Genomic DNA, 19,786 nt, shown 5'->3' with positions numbered 1-19,786 from the left:
ACTTTCTGTTATTTTAACAGTATTTGTTATTGAAATGGCATGCATTTTGTTATTACCGTCTGCCCGGGAAAGATTTGTTCGAAGAATAACTAAATGTTCGGTCGCGATAGCAAGTTGAGTTGTCACCCTGCCGTGTAGCATAAATTTCTATCTTGCTATAATTTTCTATCTTGTGTGTGCACACGGCAGGGCAACTGTAGTGGTGTGGTTGATCGTGCAGATCACGCGCACTATCGCGTAGTTTATTTGCATTCCTTTTTGCACTGCTTGAGTGTAGTATCAGTACAAATAAATCGTCGTCGCAGCCGGTCGTCGTCTCGCGTTTCTCTGAGGAGATTTGTTTACGTTTTACGCAAAATAAAGGAAGAAGAAAGAAGTTCTTTGTGCGGAATAAAATTGTAGTTTTTACGTCCTAAAGTCGTCGTTTTCATCAGGGAAGGGAAATAAGAACCTGCACTTGAAGTAAGGTAACTTTGATAAGCACAGCACTTTAAAAAAAAATCAAGTGCGGTGCTTGGTGCTACAATGAAAAACTGGTGTTTAAATTCAGTCGTGTTTCAAAGTATTGTTAAGAGTTTTAAAGAAGGAATCGAACAAGTGAAATTACGGGGAAAAGGCCACACTTGAAAGCTGGTTTTGTTTTCTCCAATTTGATTATTTTTTTACCTTCAAAATGTAATTTCCTAATTTGCGTAATTTAGATACTTTACCTGTAGAAATCTCCATTACAATGAAAATATTTCTTCATATTTCCACGGAACAAAATAGTGCACAAAAAACACTTTAGAAGAGTTTGGAGCAGCAGGGGAAGGCATTTTTTTATTTGTCTGAGAATAGACAAAAATTTAATTCACCTTTGCCAACACTTTAAAAAAGCACAGATTCTTCATCGCACATCACTTTTCGAGAGGAAACCGATTTCGCTATTGTGTAAATTGATTTTGAATAAATATTCTTTAAAAATCAGTGGAAAAATAAGCACCTTCAACCTGAGGTGCTTATAATAAGCAACGAAAAAAACTGGGGGCAGGTGACAACCAAAGCACAGCACCCTTGACTTTTTACAAAACTGGGTGGCTAAGTTCGTTCCCTGGTTTTCATTACCTGTGGAAGACCATACTTACCCGGGTACTTACCTGTGATTCTGCTACCGCTGCTGTCCGGAAAATACCTGTAGAACCTGCAAAGAAAGAGAAGAGGAAAACGTGCACGGGAAGGAAGGATTTCAGGGACGCAGAAGGACGACACAACACACGGAGGACAACACAACAACTAGACACAACGTAGAAAGGAGCGACAGCGCAAACGGTACAGGTGAGAACGCGTTTCGTGGCCAGACGGGATTGGGTCCGAACATTGGTGCCGTGACCAGGATTTGTTCCTTGGGTGGCCCAGCGAGACGCCATCGCGATCACCTTTGTGCGCCGAGAAGAGTTCGCCATCGCTGCTGGAGAAGAAAGACTCTGCGGCCATCGCGACTGTTTGTTTTTGGCGCTCAGCAACAGCAACAAGTTCAACGACCGGGAAGAGGAGGTCAACGACCCTGCGAGGGAGAGGATTTCCATTAAGACGTGCACGGCCTGGAGGACAGGCTCACACGGTGAGTACACTTGTCTATCCTGTTTACGTTTTGGAATCCTCAACGTTGTTGTACTTTCTCGGTACTGTCCTGTTGGGACGTTTCGCTGCTGTTGGAGTTTGCTGCTGAACGATTTGGACGATCACGAACACATACGGCCGACTGCTGTGTGATTGGCGACGGTTTCGAGTACGAGCGGTACCTGTGCTGTACTGGGGGACTGCTGCAGTTCTGTGCGTGGGTGGACAGGTGTTTTGTTTACCGGGGGCGCGTATTTTCATACGGTTGGTTTACAAGGCCTGTACTGCCAGGCTCACAGGGTGAGTACTCGGCACGAATTCTTGCTCGACGGTGTATTGCAACCCTTTTGCTTTCTCGGATTGCTCCGGTGGACAACTCGCTGCTCTCGACGTGTGACACTGCCGCGCTGGTGACGTCACTGGGCTGCTCACTGCTGGAAGGACGGAAAGTTGCTGTTTGTTCCTGTTGGGCGTAAAACATATAAGGCCTAGTTTTACAGGCTCACAGGTGAGCCTCTTTCCATTCCGTTAAGCGCGTTGTTTGTGGTGCTTCGCTTGTGTACCTTTCCCCACAGTGTGCCATCTGGGTCATCATGTCGACTAGGGCCAAGCTGGTCAAGAAGCGGGACCTGATCATCGCGCACCTGACTCGATCGAAGAGTTTCCTCAAGGGCTACGATGCGGCGACGCAACAGCATCTGGTGTCTGTTCGGATGGAAAAGCTCGAAGAGTGAGAACGCGTTTCGTGGCCAGACGGGATTGGGTCCGAACATTGGTGCCGAACATTGGCTGCGGACGACCTGGGGACGCAGACCAAGCTCAACTTCGACCAGGAGCAGCAGCGAGAGGACATGATGAGGAGGTTTGAGGATCTGTATTACGAGGTAAGGGCAGGGTTGCTAGCTAGGATGCCAAAGGTGGTTGCGCCTTCTTCTGGTTCTAACGATGGGGCACCAAAAGTGCATGCTGGCGTCCATCTGCCCAAGATTGAATTGCCAAAGTTTAACGGGGATTACGATCTGTGGTTGCCTTTTCATGACACCTTCAAGTCTTTGATCCATGACAACCCGGATTTAAAGACCATTCAAAAGTTCCACTATTTGCGGTCATGCGTGGTTGAAGAGGCTGAGAGAAAAATCGAGAATCTCCAGTTGAGCGAGATCAACTATTGCGTGGGATACTCTTGTCAAACGGTTCTCCAAGTATCAAGTAACAAGTATCTCAATAAGAAACGGCATGTCAACGCGTTGTTGCATTTTCCGCGCGCGGAGAAGTTGACGGCGAGTGGGATTCATGAAGTGATCGACTGTTTCGACCGGTGTACGAAGATCTTGGATCAGTTGGGTGAGGTTTCGTCGGGCTGGGGAGTTTTGTTGACGCAGCTGTTGGTGTCGAAGATGGACGATGCATCGCAGAAGAGCTGGGAGGAAGCGGCGCTGAAACTAGCGGACCCGACGTTCGGGGATGTGATCCAGTTTTTGGAGAATCAGACGAGGGTTCTCGAAGCGATTGCAGTCGATCAGCAACCGGAAGTTCAGCGATCGTCACCTGTGACTTCTGGCAAGCCAGCAAAGAAGCCCTTCCCAAAGCTTGTGGTGAATGCTGCGACGGATGCTGGCCCGCAGAAGTGTCCAGTTTGCAAGGGATCTCACCAAGCTTCTTATTGTCCGGATTTTAAAAGGCTGTCGGTGGAGCAGCGGATCAAGACGATCTACGAGCAGAAGCTGTGCAAGAACTGCTTGCGTGTTGGACATAGGATGTGGACGTGCCCGATTGCTGCACGCTGCAGTACGTGTGGTGGTAGGCACCACTCGTTGATCCACCCCGAGAAGCCAGCGGGTGTCCGTGGTTCGGCATCGAACAGGCCGGCCCCGGTGGTGCAGCAGGCTGCTGGTTCTAGCGTACCGTCAGCAGGGACGGGAACGGCCAGCACACCGCAGGCTCTGACGAGCTCTGTGGCAACCATTTACGCTGCAAACGTGGCAGCGGAGTCGAGGAAGATTCACGTTTTCTTATCGACGGTTCTCGTTTCGGTGAAAGACTGCAACGGAAAGTTGCACACGGCGAGAGCACTTCTTGATAGCGGGTCGCAGGCAAATTTGATCTCGGAGCGGCTATGCCAGATGCTGCGATTGCCCCGTAAGAAGGTCAGCGTACCGATATCCGGTGTCGGCAGCGCACGGATGCAGGTTGACAGCTCGGCGTCGGCAATAATTTCCTCGCGCGTCTCGAACTATACCGTACCGATGGAGTTTCTGGTACTGAAACGAGTAACCGAGGACCAGCCGTCGGCAACGATTGCCATCGGGGTCGGGTCAATCGGCAGAAAACCGAACGGCAGAATGCCGAATGGCAGAATGCCAAATGGCAGAAATTTCAATCGGCAGAAAAATAAATGGCCGAATGATAAATGGCAGAAAAGGTCAAATGGCAGAATATAATATGGCAGAAAAGGTCAATCGGCAGAAAGGGTCAATGAGCAGAAAATTAAGAAGCCGAAAAATCAAATGGCAGAAAAATCAAAAGGCAGAAAAATTAAAAAGCAGAAAAGTTAAATGGCAAAACGTTAATAAGCAGAAAAATTAATTGGCAGAAAATTAATTAGCAGAAAATTAAATGGCAGAAAATTGATCAGCAGAAAAAATAAATAGCAGAAAATTAAATGGCAGAAAATTAAACGGCAGAATAGTTAGTTGGCAGAATAGTTAAATGGCAGAATATTCAAATGGCAGAACAGCCAAATGGCAGAATAATCAAATGGCGGAATAATTAATTAGCAGAAGAGTTGAATGGCAGAATAGTTAAATGGCAGAATGTCAAATGGCAGAATAAATAATTCACAGGAGAGTTGAATGGCAGAATCGTCCAATGGCAGAACAGTCAAATGGCAGAATAGTCAAACGACAGAATAGTCCAATGGCAGAATAGTCAAATGGCAGAATAGTCAAACGGCAGAATTCACTTGATTTAATATTAATAGTACGTTCATTGGAAGTGCCGGTGCGGCACTGAGTGCCGCACTCGTCGGTGCCAGTTTTAATTCAATCGAACGTCATTTGTCAGTGTGCGTGGAACTCGCATTAAACTGAAAAAATATCGAGTGCGGCACTAGAGTTTCAGTTCCAAGATGGCAGCGAAACTCGTGCGGAACTAGCGCGAGTTTTTCCAAAGAAACACTTTGCTTATATTGTAACTTCAGTGTTTATTCAACATAAACAGTTTATCAAACAGTTCATGCAATAAAAGTAATAATTTTTAATAAATTGTACTGTTTAACATTTAGAGTCTTTTGAATAGGTCCTTTAAACATATGAAACACAATAGCTTATAGGACCTTTTTTTTAAAAAAAAAAAAAACTATGAACCGATGGAGGTTATGTTACACATGACCAGTCTGCCCAAGAACTATGCAAGAAGCATGTTGAAATGGTGGCAAATTTTCGATTCGGACAGTGCATGTGTTTAAATGGGGAGAAAGACCGCAATGTAGTACCGCCCCTTTCAAATGTTGCTCCAGCCAGCCCAGTCACGAAATATTTCAGCAGAGCTGGTTCTGCTAAAACCCTGCTAGAACGGTGGAGCATTTCTGCTAGAATGCTGTAAGAATTTCCAGCTTTGTTAGAACTGTGCTAGATCGTCGTAACTGGGAGATTTCTACCACTTGAGGCAGTGTATGCACTTGGTAAGAAACCAGTCAAGGAAAATTTCAAATGGGCAACAACAGCAGCGAAAGCAAGCCAGAGATGGTGTAGAAAACCCCCCAAAAAATCGCTTCGTTGTTCTGCTGTTCGTAAAAATGTTTTTTGACTCCTTTCCCTTTCGAGCTGCGTACTGGCCTTGTGTCCTAAAAAGTTCCTTAGTAACTTTTTAAAATGGCGTAACCATTAATGTAAACAAACAGTCTATCCCACTTGCTCTGGTGACAGTTATGGTTGTGTAAGAGTGAGATAGAGTTATCTACGTGCGCATGTATTGCGTGTTTGAACACGAAGGGTTTTTAGGTTAAAATTTGTACCCGCCAGCAAAAACAAAGTGTGCGTGAGATCGGGCTAAGATAGCTTAGATTTTGATTATACTATTTTCGAGTAGATCAATCGCCTGTAAAAACCAGCTGTTTACCACGTGCACCACCACAGCTGATTTTGACAGACGAATCATTCTACTCGATTTGCCTAAGTATGCGTGTCAATTTTGTTACGAACTAAAACACTCTCGCGCGTGGATATCTCTATCGAGCTGTCAAATCTTAACATGGAGTTAAACTTTCTGTGCAGTTGCTGTGAAGCTTACCAAGGCTTTTCAAAAAGTTTAACTCCATGTTGCACGCACACACTCTCACAAAAGCAAAATGAAATGGTACCCTAATGTGCGAACGCGTAATAAAGAGTTATCTACGTGCGCATGTATTGCGTGTACGTACACGAAAAATTTTGTTGTACCAGCCAGCAAAACAAATGGTGCGCTAGTGTGTGTGAGATCGGGCTTAGAAAGCTCTATAGAGATCTCCACGGTTTCTCTCACGCGCGAGAGTGTGTTAGTTCGTAACAAAATTGACACGCATACTTAGGCAAATCTATAGAATGATTCGTCTGTCAAAATCAGCTGTGGTGGTGCACGTGGTAAACAGTTGGTTTTTACAGGCGATTTATCTACTCGAAAATAGTATAATCAAAATCTAAGCTATCTAAGCCCGATCTCACGCACACTTTTGGTACGTTCGTTTGAAGAGCCGGTGCGGGACTGAGTGCCGCACTCGTCGGTGCCAGTTTTGGTTCAATCGAACGTCATTTGTCAGTGTGCGTGGAACTCGCATGAAACTGAAAAAATATCGAGTGCGGCACTAGAGTTTCTGTTCCAAGATGGCGGCGAAACTCGTGCGGAACTAGCGCGAGTTTCTTCAAACAAACACTTTGACAGCTCTGAGTGCGGCACTCAGTGCCGAACTAGCCATCAAACGAACGTACCATTTGTTTTTGCTGGCGGGTACAAATTTTAACCTAAAAACCCTTCGTGTTCAAACACGCAATACATGCGCACGTAGATAACTCTATCTCACTCTTACACAACCATAACTGTCACCAGAGCAAGTGGGATAGACTGTTTGTTTACATTAATGGTTACGCCATTTTAAAAAGTTACTAATGAACTATTTAGGACACAGGGCCAGTACGCAGCTCGAAAGGGAAAGGAGTCAAAAAACATTTTTACGAACAGCAGAACAACGAAGCGATTTTTTGGGGGGTTTTCTACACCATCTCTGGCTTGCTTTCGCTGCTGTTGTTGCCCATTTGAAATTTTCCTTGACTGGTTTCTTACCAAGTGCATACACTGCTTCAAGTGGTTGAAATCTCCCAGTTACGACGATCTAGCACAGTTCTAACAAAGCTGGAAATTCTTACAGCATTCTAGCAGAAATGCTCCACCGTTCTAGCAGGGTTTTAGCAGAACCAGCTCTGCTGGAATATTTCGTGACTGGGCTGGCTGGAGCAACATTTGAAAGGGGCGGTACTACATTGCGGTCTTTCTCCCCATTTAAACACATGTACTGTCCGAATCGAAAATTTGCCACCATTTCAACATGCTTCTTGCATAGTTTTTGGGCAGACTGGTCATGTGTAACATAACCTCCATCGGTTCATAGTTTTTTTTAAAAAAAAAAAAGGTCCTATAAGACTGTCTGCAGCGCGAAGTTTTATAATTGTTTCAAATTGCGAGCAGTTTTAATTTTTTAGAACTGGCGGAAATGAAACTAGAACACGGTGCTCGCAACGCGCTGATCTAAATGTTGTTTCAAAAAATGCTTTTAATTGTGTGCGTATGATTATCAACACAGCATCATAGTGTGTGTGTAAGAATACGTGGATATCTCAATATATCTGATTTTTTTTGAAACTGAGTTCTATTCCAGTTCCAAATCGTCTCACGTTTGAAACAAACTCGTCGAGCAGTTTTATTCCTGTTTCAAAATACTGCTCGAAAAATAAAACTGCAACTCCGCGTTGCGGGTGGTCTGTTTCAGTTCTATTTGAAAAATGAAACAGCTAGAACAAAGTAGAGCCGCGTTGCAACCAGTCTAAGCTATTGTGTTTCATATGTTTAAAGGACCTATTCAAAAGACTCTAAATGTTAAACAGTACAATTTATTAAAAATTATTACTTTTATTGCATGAACTGTTTGATAAACTGTTTATGTTGAATAAACACTGAAGTTACAATATAAGCAAAGTGTTTCTTTGGAAAAAACTCGCGCTAGTTCCGCACGAGTTTCACTGCCATCTTGGAACTGAAACTCTAGTGCCGCACTCGATATTTTTTCAGTTTAATGCGAGTTTCACGCACACTGACAAATGACGTTCGATTGAATCAAAACTGGCACTGACGAGTGCGGCACTCAGTGCCGCACCGGCACTTCAAATGAACGTACTATTAATATTAAATCAAGTGAATTCTGCCATTTGACTATTCTGCCATTTGACTGTTCTGCCATTGGACTATTCTGCCGTTTGACTATTCTGCCATTTGACTGTTCTGCCATTGGACTATTCTGCCATTCAACTCTCCTGTGAATTATTTATTCTGCCATTTGACATTCTGCCATTTAACTATTCTGCCATTCAACTCTTCTGCTAATTAATTATTCCGCCATTTGATTATTCTGCCATTTGGCTGTTCTGCTATTTGACTATTCTGCCATTTAACTATTCTGCCAACTAACTATTCTGCCGTTTAATTTTCTGCCATTTAATTTTCTGCTATTTATTTTTTCTGCAGATCAACTTTCTGCCATTTAATTTTCTGCTAATTAATTTTCTGCCAATTAATTTTTCTGCTTATTAACGTTCTGCCATTTAACTTTTCTGCTTTTTAATTTTTCTGCCTTTTGATTTTTCTGCCTTTGGATTTTTCGGCTCTTTGACTTATTCTTCCAATTAATTTTCTGCTTTTTAATTTTCTGCTGATTGACCTTTTCCGCCATTTAATATTCTGCCATTTGACCTATTCTGCTATTTGTCCTTTCTGCCATGTGATTTTCTGCCTTTTGGCATTCTGCCATTCGGCATTCTGCCGATCGGTTTTCTGCCGATTGACCCGACCCCATTGCCATCGGCGAGTGGAACCTCCCGTCGGATATGGTTCTGGCGGATCCCGGTTTCAACAAGCGCGCTCCGATTGACCTGCTGTTGGGATTGGAGCACTTCTACGAGTTCTTGCTGTTGAATGGCGGTCAGGTACAGATCCAGCGTCCTGGTGAAGGTCTTCCGCTGTTTGTCAACACGGTTTTTGGTTGGATAGCAGCAGGGAAGACGGACTTGGGAAGCCTCAACCCTGTCCCGAGTTGTCATGTTTCGGTTAACGCGACCCTGGAGGAGAAAATCGAGCGGTTTTGGACCATCGAAGAGCTGCAGGAGGCACCGAAGCGGACACAAGAAGAGCAGGATTGCGAGGAGCACTTCCAGACGACGTTTTCACGCGACACTACGGGAAGGTACGTGGTGCGGCTTCCGAAGCGCTTGGGCTTTGAGAAGATGATCGGCGAATCCAGGGATATGGCGGTACGACGATTGATGCAGCTCGAGCGCAGACTCGGTAAAGACGAAGGGCTACGGGTGCGTTACAGCGAAGCGATTCACACGTATCTCGAGCAGGACCACATGAGATTGGTATCGGAGGAGGAGCTGAAGGGCGACACGCGCCTTGAGTGCTACCTTCCTCACCATCCGGTGTTCAAGGAATCGAGCACAACCACGAAGATTCGACCGGTGTTTGATGGTTCGGCGAAGACGACGTCAAATCATTCGTTGAATGAGGCGCTGATGGTAGGTCCAGTTCTCCAGGACCCGCTTTTCGACCTGGTGCTTCGTTTCCGGAAGAAGCAGGTTGCTCTCGTCGCTGACATCGAGAAGATGTACTTGCAGGTCAAGGTGCATTCCGACGACACTCCTCTGCAGCGGATCTTGTGGAGGCCGTCACCGTCGGAGCCCATTCGGACGTACGAGATGCTTCGGGTCACTTTCGGCCTGGCCCCATCGTCGTACCTAGCGACAAGATGTCTCCAGCAACTGGCGCATGATGAAGGTGAAGTGTACCAACGTGCGAGGGAAGCACTGCTGCGGGATTTCTACGTCGACGACTTCATCGGAGGAGCGGAATCCGAGGAAGAAGCGCTTTTGCTGCGGCAAGAGCTGGAGCAGCTGCTGCTGAAGGGCGGTTTCAGGCTGCGCAAGTGGGTGTCGAACGCCACAGGGGCGTTGGCGGGGCTGGCTGCGGACGACCTGGGGACGCAGACCAAGCTCAACTTCGACCAGGAGCAGGTGAAGACGCTGGGCATCAACTGGCAACCTGGGCCAGATGTGCTGGGAATCGACGTGTCGAGTTTGTCCGTGAGCGGACCGTGGACCAGAAGAAGGGTCTACTCGATAATCGCCCAGCTGTGGGATCCGAGCGGAATCACTGCCCCGGTGATATCATGGGCCAAAATCCGGATGCAGCTGCTGTGGGTAGCGACGCAAGGGTGGGACGACCCGTTGGCGCCGGCGCTGGCGACACAATGGACGGAATTCCACCAGCAACTACCCGAGTTAGCCAAGATAGCAGTCGACAGGTGCGCATTCGTGGAGAATCCAGCGCACGTCGAGTTCCATGTGTTTGCGGACGCATCGGAGGCTGCATACGGAGCATGCATATACGTTCGCTCAGTTGACCCATCGGGACGGGTCAAGATTTGCCTGTTGGCGGCGAAGTCGCGGCCTGCAGGTTTGAAGAAGGTCACTCTAGCAAGACTGGAGCTGTGCGCGGCTCTGATGGCAGCGAGGCTGTACAGTAGAGTGGTCCAAGCTCTCAAGATGGAGGGTACGGAAACTTGGTTTTGGTCAGATTCGACAGTCGTGCTGGCGTGGCTCAAGTCGCCATCGTACGTCTGGCCAACGTTCGTCGCGAACCGAGTCTCGCACATTCAGGAGCTGACGAAGGGACATCGTTGGAACCATGTCAAGGGGACGGAGAATCCGGCGGACCTCGTTTCGCGCGGCGTGATGCCGAAGGATCTCGTTGGACTGCGTCTGTGGTTTCAAGGTCCGCACTGGTTGGAGGCATTCGAGGAGTATTGGAGCAAGGCGAAGCACGAGGAGACCGAAGATCCGGCCGAAGAACTGTTGGAGAAGAAGAAGAACATTCTGGTGGTGTCGGAATCCCCGGAACCTCACCCGCTCATCGATCGCTACGCGTGCTATTGGAAGCTGCTGAGGATCACGGCGTACTGCATGAGGTTTGCTCGGAACTGTCAGCGTCGCAAGAAGCCATCCACAACGTCGTACCTCACCGTTGGCGAGCTGAAGGAAGCTAAACTGGCGCTGGTGCGCAGTGTGCAGCAGGAACCTTTCGCCACGGAGATCAAGGCACTCGCGAACCACCGACTCGTGCCCGCCCATTCGTCGTTGAAGCTGTTGAACCCGTTTCTGGATCAGCAGGGCGTACTCCGTGTTGGTGGCCGGCTTAGACTCGCAGGCGAATCGTTTTCCACCCGACATCCCATGATACTCCCGAACAGTCACACTTTCACGCGACAAGTAGCCGTCGCGTACCACGCAATTTCACTCCACTCTGGTCCTCGTATGACGCTCGCTCAAGTTCGCCAGGAGTTTTGGCCGCTAAGTGGCAAACAACTGGCAACCTACACGTATCGGAACTGTGTGCGATGTTTCCGAAGCAACCCTGTCCCTGTCAAGCAACCCCCTGGTCAACTCCCAAAGCCTCGTACAACTCCCTCTCGTCCGTTCACCGTCACCGGTGTAGATTATTGTGGCCCGGTCTACCTGAAGCCCGCACACCGTCGAGCGGCTGCGCTGAAGGCGTACATCGCCGTGTTCGTGTGCTTCAGCACAAAAGCGGTCCACCTTGAGCTGGTAGGGGATCTGACGACCGCGGCGTTTCTTGCGGCCCTGCGACGTTTCGTTGCGCGCCGAGGCCTGCCCTCGGAAGTCCACTCGGACAACGGCCTGAACTTTCAGGGAGCTAGCAACCATCTGCGAGAGCTCTACGATCTGTTGCAAGACCCTACGGTGATCGAGGAGGTCACCAACGAAGCTACTCGTCGTGGCATCGACTGGAAGTTTATCCCACCGAGAGCGCCGAATTTCGGTGGCTTGTGGGAGGCGGCGGTAAAGTCCGCCAAGACGTCGCTCATCCGCGTGCTCGGCCAGCGACAACTCTCGTTCGAGGACATGATTACTGTCCTCGCGCAAATCGAAGCAGCGATGAATTCCCGTCCGCTTACTCCACTGTCTGAGGATCCGGACGAGCTGGACGTGCTCACACCAGGGCACTTTCTGACCGGAACGTCGCTGCTGGCGATCCCAGATCCGGACTATTCGGACATCCCCACGAACCGGCTGCAGCATTACCAGCAGCTGCAACAACTGGTGCAGCAGCACTGGAAGCGGTGGAGGCGAGAGTACATCTCGCAACTCCACAATCAGAACCAGAAGTTCCCGCAAGCAATCCAGCTGAAGGCTGGCCAGATGGTTGTCCTCAAGGAGGACAACAAGGCGGCAATCGAGTGGCCTCTTGCCCGCATCGTCGAGGTCTACCCCGGCCCTGATGGCGTCGTCCGGGTCGTGAAGCTGCGCCTGCCGAACGGTGCTGTCTACAAGCGACAAGCATCCCGAGTTTGCTTGCTGCCTTTCGAGAGGGACTCGATCGGGCAGACTTCGAACGCCTTCAACCCTCAACCGTCACAAGGCGCACCGTGATCGGAGGAATCGCTGTCGACCGACATCCATGCAGCGCAACGGAGATGGGCGAAGAAGGCGCTAAGAAGATTATTTTGAATTTGAACAGTGCTAGGTTTAAGTCGCTAAGGAAGCAAAATAGGTTTAGTTGATTTTGATAGTTTAAATTCTTACAGAATTTTGGTGGCCGGAATGTTCGGTCGCGATAGCAAGTTGAGTTGTCACCCTGCCGTGTAGCATAAATTTTTATCTTGCTATAATTTTCTATCTTGTGTGTGCACACGGCAGGGCAACTGTAGTGGTGTGGTTGATCGTGCAGATCACGCGCACTATCGCGTAGTTTATTTGCATTCCTTTTTGCACTGCTTGAGTGTAGTATCAGTACAAATAAATCGTCGTCGCAGCCGGTCGTCGTCTCGCGTTTCTCTGAGGAGATTTGTTTACGTTTTACGCAAAATAAAGGAAGAAGAAAGAAGTTCTTTGTGCGGAATAAAATTGTAGTTTTTACGTCCTAAAGTCGTCGTTTTCATTACCTGTGGAAGACCATACTTACCCGGGTACTTACCTGTGATTCTGCTACCGCTGCTGTCCGGAAAATACCTGTAGAACCTGCAAAGAAAGAGAAGAGGAAAACGTGCACGGGAAGGAAGGATTTCAGGGACGCAGAAGGACGACACAACACACGGAGGACAACACAACAACTAGACACAACGTAGAAAGGAGCGACAGCGCAAACGGTACAGGTGAGAACGCGTTTCGTGGCCAGACGGGATTGGGTCCGAACACTAAAAATGTTATTAGTCTGTTATTACAATAACAATTCAATAACAAAAAGCTCATACCAACGAATAACAAATCTTGTTATAAATAACAAAAAATGTTATTGTCTTAGTATTTTCAAACATCAAAAAATGTTATTCCCACGTTATTTCCGTCTGCTTGGGTTACCAACTTGGCCGTGGCCAATCAAGAATCTTTTTAAATATATTTATTATTGTAAGGAATGTGTCGATAACTCAATAATGACAATCATTTTCAAGGAAATACATTGTCATTTAACAAAACATCATGTCAATCTTTGTAATAATGGAAATTGTCACTGTGAGGGTTAAAGTCGATTCCAGATGACAGTCAAGAAGCTTCGCGTTTGATGTGACGGAAGGCCCCGATCTAGGGATTTCGTGCGGAAAACGTTGCTTGCAGTAACGAGTGTTCCAGGAAGGATGTTGGATAAATCCACCTAAAGTAATGGTCAGAAATGTAATTATAGTTATCTGTAGGAAGCAATCTTTGCAATTGTTTTGAAAAATGAACATTCTACATAGAATGATCAATATAATGAAAAAAAAATCAATTTCCATCAAAAAACCGCTTCCAATAATCATCAATAAGTCCGCCTTTGTCTTCTTTGTCCGATGGTTTCCTCGAAAGGCTTATTCTTCACTAAAAGCTGCGGCCTTTTCTGCGTACAGTGGAAACCTCCCACTGAAAAACCTTGACCACCCCAGCTCCGAACGGAGAATCGAAAACAAAGCCATTTTCCCACCGGGACCAATAAATGAATGGCATCAGGATGTGGTGGGGCCCCTCGACCAATCGAACCTTGAGTCGGCTTCTAGAGATCGATGGAATCGAAGCCGGTGCTTAGCGGGGGGGCTGCCCAGTTGCTCATTTGTGTTTCTGGGTATGAAATGTACACCAAATGGCGCTGTTACCCAGTTTGATGTTATTGGGCGTTTTCTGTACGTTTTCGCAAATCGACGAATACGAATGGCCCATAGATCTATTCTTTTCAAAACTAAAAATATCTCAAATGGATCATCCTTCACCAACTTTTCATGAAAATTTGTCCTGAGCGGTAATTTTTGTCCCTGATCACGAATCCGAGCTTCATTGTTCGATATCTCATTCGAATAAAGACGTGTTTTTCAATAATTTGCCGCATGAAATGGTGAATTTAAAACTTGGTGTCCAAGGAACGCACATGTTTAACACACAAAAAGTGAAATTTAGTTACTTAGTTGTGCAATTAAAGGTTGCATTTATGAGTTAATCGTGAAAAAATAGTACTTACATTTTTGAACGTGCGTAAATCGAGATAGAGATAGATTCTCTGAGGTCATACCAATCGAATGGTGTATAATTTAAGAACTGGTATTTTTTCTTTCTAATAACGGTATTTAAGACACTGTGGGGCCGTTTGTTCCTGTTGTTTGCTCCTTTACCTACTGATTTTTTTTTTAACTGAGGGAAAAACATAAAATCTTCATTTTGGACATTGATTTGAAGTGATTTTTTTTTTAAATAACAGTTCTGAAATCTTGTCATATTATGTGTTTTATGTGTTATTTATTCTTCAAAATGTGCAAAATAAGACAAGAAACAGCTTTGTAGAAGGTTGCAAATCGCTAAACATTTTGCAAATTATGTTTAGCTGAAATTCTGAAAATGTGCGATTTATTCAGAAATTAAAAACATAAAACCGCAATATAATATGTTTTTAACATGAATTAAAAGATAATAACATAATCGTTATGTAAAAGTATCACGTGTCTGCTCTGATTTAGCCGATACAACCGAATTTTTTGCAGATTTGAGATTGTTAAGGATATTATTGGATTTTTATGAATCAAATATGACCCGGGAACATGGATACAAAACATGATTTAAAATCGAAAATTTACTACAAATTACTGTTGCAAGCTTCAAAAGTCATATTCTCATGAGTATAAAATAAAGAAAAACAATGACATGTTTTTTTGTTGAAAATGCATTTAAAAGTAGGAGTAAAATTTGTGTGTTTTCTGAATGTTGAAAACATCGTTACAAACTTTTTTTTGGTTTAAACAAAACTTTTATAGTATTTATTTAACAAAAAATCCAACAGAAACTTCCATTCCAAACTAGTTGAACAAAAGTCAAAGTATTTGTAAAATGTTTTAAAAGATAAGATTTATAAGACTTCTATAATATTGTTGATTCCTTGATCATTTCATACAAGAAAACTAAAAAAAAAAACAATTCATACTCATGAAAAGTATTTCTCCTGCAGCTTGCAACAGTAATTTGTAGTTCAATTTCGAGTATTAAACATGTTTTGTATCCATGCAACTGGTTAATGTTTGGTTTAGGAAATATGACTTTTATTGATATTTTATTGATAAAAATCTAGTAAAACTAAATTAGGTTGCATCAGCTTATTCCAAGCTAAATCAGAGCAGACATGTGTTATTTGTAAACAAAAAATATGTTAAACTCAATTTGTTCTTGTAAAAATCATATTTAAATACGGCTTTATGCTTTAAATTTTTGAATAAATCCTATATCTTCAAAAATTCGGTTGAAACTTCATTTTTAAAATGTTAAGTGGATTGCAACCTTCTACAAAGTTGTTTCTTGTCTTGTTTTGCACATTCTGATAAGTAAATGACACACGAAACACATCATTTGACAAGTTTCACAAACTGTTAATAAAAAGTTTCCAATAAAAAATAAAGGAATTTAGAACAAGAAACTCAAAAACTAGATATCTGAGAATTTTTCGATGAATCATTTCGCTCTTAGAAGCATTGGAAAGCTGAGAAAATTTCCTATAAGACACATTTGAAAGTAGTGATGACTATTTAAGGTTGCCCAGAAAACTCGCCGTGTATTTGTTAAATTATAAATTTGTGTTTCATTCTAAAAAAGTGCGTCGCGCGTTGAAGTTTGCACCTTGGTACGGCTCCGTGAAAGTGTCCTTAGAACCGCCGAATTACCGTTCCGCCGCGACCGTGAGTGTTATCAATTAACGCCGGAGTGCGTCGCGGACCGGCATAGTGCGTTATAATTGACCCGCAATCGACGGCCGGGCAACAACAGTGAAATTATTTTTGCCATCCATCGTCGTCGTCGCGGGATAAACAGGCAGAACAAAGCAAGAAGTGTGGTGTAGCAACAAGACCTGTGGCAGTGCTGTTGTGTCGAGTGCGTATACACACACTATACGAAACCGCGCGCGGTGTGCTGAGAGTGCGGTTTTAGAAAAAAAGGAAACGAGAAAAGTTTTTAACTTTTTTTTTGCTAAAATAAAATAAAAGTTATTTTATTGTGCTGTTGTGAAAAATTCTGTGCTGTAAAGTGAAGCGCATACACGCACGAACGCAGGACGTCCTCTTCCGGATATGAAGACCGTTAGGCTTCGAGATAAAAGCCCCGTTACGGTAGCGTGAGAAAACCGGGGCTAGGTCTCGGTAGCCCTTAGGTGGTTCTCCACCCCGAGACTAGGTAGCGCAGCCCTGATAAGGCTGCCTACCGAAAAAGAGGATCGCGAATGGCAAGAAGGCTAGAAATCCGGAACAAACGGCAGAAGCCCATAGAAAAGCAGACCACCGATTGGCGACTCGGCTCCTGGAACTGCAGGTCTTTGAATTTCTTGGGTTTCGAATTCGCCTTAGCGAATGAGTTGCAACCTCGCAACTTCGATGTTGTGGCACTGCAGGAGGTGTGCTTGGAGGAGGAGCAGGTGCTAAACTGGCCAGGTCAGCAGACCAATTCCAGATTTTTTCTGAGCGGCGGCACGGACAAGAAGCTGGGTTCCGGCTTTATCGTGCGGGGCAAGATGCAGGATCGCGTGTTCGGCTTCACGGCGTTCAGCGAGCGGATGTGTAAGTTGAGGATAAGAGGCCGTTTCTTCAACTACAGCATCATCAACGTGCACTGCCCCCACGAAGAAAAGACCGATGATGAGAAGGAAGCATTCTACGCGACGCTGGAGGATGTGTACGACGGCTGTCCGCGGCAGGATGTTAAAATCATCATTGGGGATTTGAACGCTCGGTTCGGAAGGGAGGAAATGTTTCGACCGACAATAGGTTCAGAAAGCCTACACGCGGTCACGAACGACAACGGCCAACGCTGCATCGACTTTGCAGCCTCCCGTGGAATGGTGGTCAGGAGCACCTATTTTCCTCGCAAGGACATCCACAAAGCCACCTGGACATCACCTGACCAACGGACGAAAACGCAAATCGACCACGTCCTGATCGATGGCCGATTCTTCTCGGACGTAACGCACGTGCGCACCTTTCGCGGTGCGAATATTGACTCGGACCACTACCTAGTTGGAGTTGACATGCGCTCAAAACTGTCGACGGTGTTCAACCAACGCCGAAGTCGGCGGGCCCCTCCGTTCAACACCGCGTGTCTCCAGAACGGGGAAGTGGCCCACAGTTACGCGCAGCAGCTGGAAGCGAATCTGCCAGGTGAGGAGGATCTTGGCGCAGCCTCGCTCGAAGATGGTTGGAGCCGTATTCGCTCAGCCATCGGCAGTGCAGCGGAAGCCACACTGGGTAGTGCGATCCGAGTCAGTCGGAATGATTGGTACGACGACGAGTGCCAACAGATTATCGCCGAGAAGAAAGCAGCTTACGACAAGAAGCTGCACAAGGCGACGAGAGGGAACGTGGAACGATACAGGCAGGCTCGGAATCGGCAGGTCGCGGTCTTCAAGCTCAAGAAGCGCCAGCAGGAAGACCGGGACTGCGCAGAAATGGAGCAGCTATTCCGAGCTAACGAGTCGCGAAAGTTCTACGAGAAGGTGAACCGGTCCCGCAAAGGCTTTGTGCCGCGAGCCGATGTGTGCAGGGACAACGAAGGAAACCTGATCGTGAACAAAAGCGAGGTGTTGGACAGGTGGAAGCAGTACTTCAACGAGCACCTCAACGGCGATGAAGCGAACAGGGACGGCGTTGGAGTCAACCTTGGAGCGCCCGCAGCTGATGAACAGTTCCCGGCGCCTGATCTAGAGACGGTGAAGAGGGAGATCAGGAAGCTGAAGAACAACAGAGCTGCCGGCAAGGATCGGTTACCCGGTGAGCTCTTCAAATATGGAGGAGAGAAACTGGCGAGGGCGCTTCACTGCGTGATCTCCAAGATCTGGGAGGAGGAGAAGTTACCGAAGGAATGGATGGACGGTGTCGTGTGCCCGATCTACAAAAAGGGCGATAAGCTGGACTGCGGCAACTACCGCGGTATCACGCTTATCAACGCGGCCTATAAAATCCTCTCCCAGATCCTCTGCCGTCTGCTGACACCGTACGCACGGAGGTTCGTGGGCCCCTATCAAGCGGGGTTTACTGGCGCTCGGGTCACCACGGACCAAATTTTCTCGCTCCGGCAGATCCTCGAGAAATGCCGTGAGTACAACGTGCCCACACATCACATCTTCATCGATTTCAAGGCAGCGTACGATACAGTCGACCGCGAACAGCTATGGCAGATCATGCACGAGAACGGATTTCCGTATAAACTGACTCGGCTGATCAAGGCTACCTTGGATGGTGTGATGTGTCACGTGCGTGTTTCGGGGGATTTAGCGGAACCCTTTGGATCACGCCGAGGGCTGCGGCAAGGTGATGGCTTATCCTGTGCGCTGTTCAACATCGTCCTTGAGGGCATCATTCGAAGAGCGGGCATTGACACGAGTGGCACGATCATGAACAGGTCCTACCAGTTGCTTGCTTTTGCCGATGACATCGACATTGTGGCAAGAAACCTGGAGACGGTGAAGGACGTCTACACCCGACTGAAGGTACAAGCAAGGCGTGTAGGACTTGGCATGAATACGACGAAGACGAAGTACATGAGAGGAAGGGGATCGAAGGATGTTGCCCCCCCAAGCCTCACCCCTGTTGGAGGAGGTGAGCGAGTTCGTGTACTTGGGATCGCTGGTAACCGCCGACAACGACACCAGCAAAGAGATCCGGACTCGTATTTTTGCTGGGAATCGTGCGTACTTCGGATTACGGAAGACCCTCACTTCGGATCGGGTGCAACGCCGCACGAAGCTGACGATGTACAAAACACTGATTAGACCGGTAGTCCTCTATGGCCACGAGACCTGGACGATGCGGCAGGAGGACGAACGTGCCCTTGGAGTTTTCGAACGGAAGGTGCTACGAACGATCTACGGTGGAGTGCAGGTGTCTGACGGAGTGTGGCGACGACGCATGAACCACCAACTGCACGCGTTTCTTGAAGAACCGACCATCGCCACCCAGGCGAAGATCGGGAGGCTCAGGTGGGCCGGCCATGTCGCCCGAATGGACGAGAGCCAGCCTGTCAGACTGCTTTTTGACCGCGCCGAACCAGCTGGCGGTACAGGCAGGAGAGCAGGGAAACCGCGCGCACGGTGGGGAGATCAAGTGAATGGTGATATCCGGAAGATCTGTAACCTGGGAAATTGGAGAGTAGCAGCCCAAGACCGAGAAAGATGGAAGCGCCTTCTTGCTACAGCACGCGTACCTGGTGCGCTATGCTGATTGGTATGTATCTAAAAAAATCTTTTTTGAAATCTCAAAGCCCCCTGTCCATTCAAAACAAAATACATATATCAGGGATTATCACAACCCCCCCCCCCCCCCCCGCTAACTCCACCGGATTTCAACAATTTTTGTTATATTTGTTGATTTAGCTCAAAT

The 19,786-nt window shown here is 46.8% G+C and overlaps 1 protein-coding gene across 1 annotated transcript; it reads left to right on the top strand.

Annotated features, from left to right (window-relative positions):
• The first annotated feature begins 2,192 nt into the window (after positions 1–2,192).
• Positions 2,193–12,347, top strand: LOC120432183 (uncharacterized). The gene is made up of 3 exons (XM_039597323.1): positions 2,193–2,306; positions 2,412–3,908; positions 8,712–12,347. Exons 1-3 carry the CDS (start codon positions 2,193–2,195, stop codon positions 12,345–12,347), a joined length of 5,247 nt encoding a protein of 1,748 aa, XP_039453257.1.
• The last annotated feature ends 7,439 nt before the right edge of the window (positions 12,348–19,786 follow it).

This window comes from Culex pipiens, chromosome 3 (assembly GCF_016801865.2).
Source record: "Culex pipiens pallens isolate TS chromosome 3, TS_CPP_V2, whole genome shotgun sequence".
Lineage (NCBI taxonomy): Eukaryota > Metazoa > Arthropoda > Insecta > Diptera > Culicidae > Culex > Culex pipiens.
The sequence above is the reverse complement of the archived record's forward strand: the minus strand, read 5'-3'. Positions and strand labels throughout refer to the sequence as shown.

Bases quoted from the DNA above. Each gene is read 5' to 3' on its own strand.
- LOC120432183 (XM_039597323.1), top strand. From the start codon at position 2,193: ATGTCGACTAGGGCCAAGCTGGTCAAGAAGCGGGACCTGATCATCGCG. The intron at 2,307-2,411 runs GTTCGGATGGAA...CTGGGGACGCAG, and splicing joins CGCAACAGCATCTGGTGTCT to ACCAAGCTCAACTTCGACCA. The intron at 3,909-8,711 runs GTCGGGTCAATC...GCCATCGGCGAG, and splicing joins CGGCAACGATTGCCATCGGG to TGGAACCTCCCGTCGGATAT.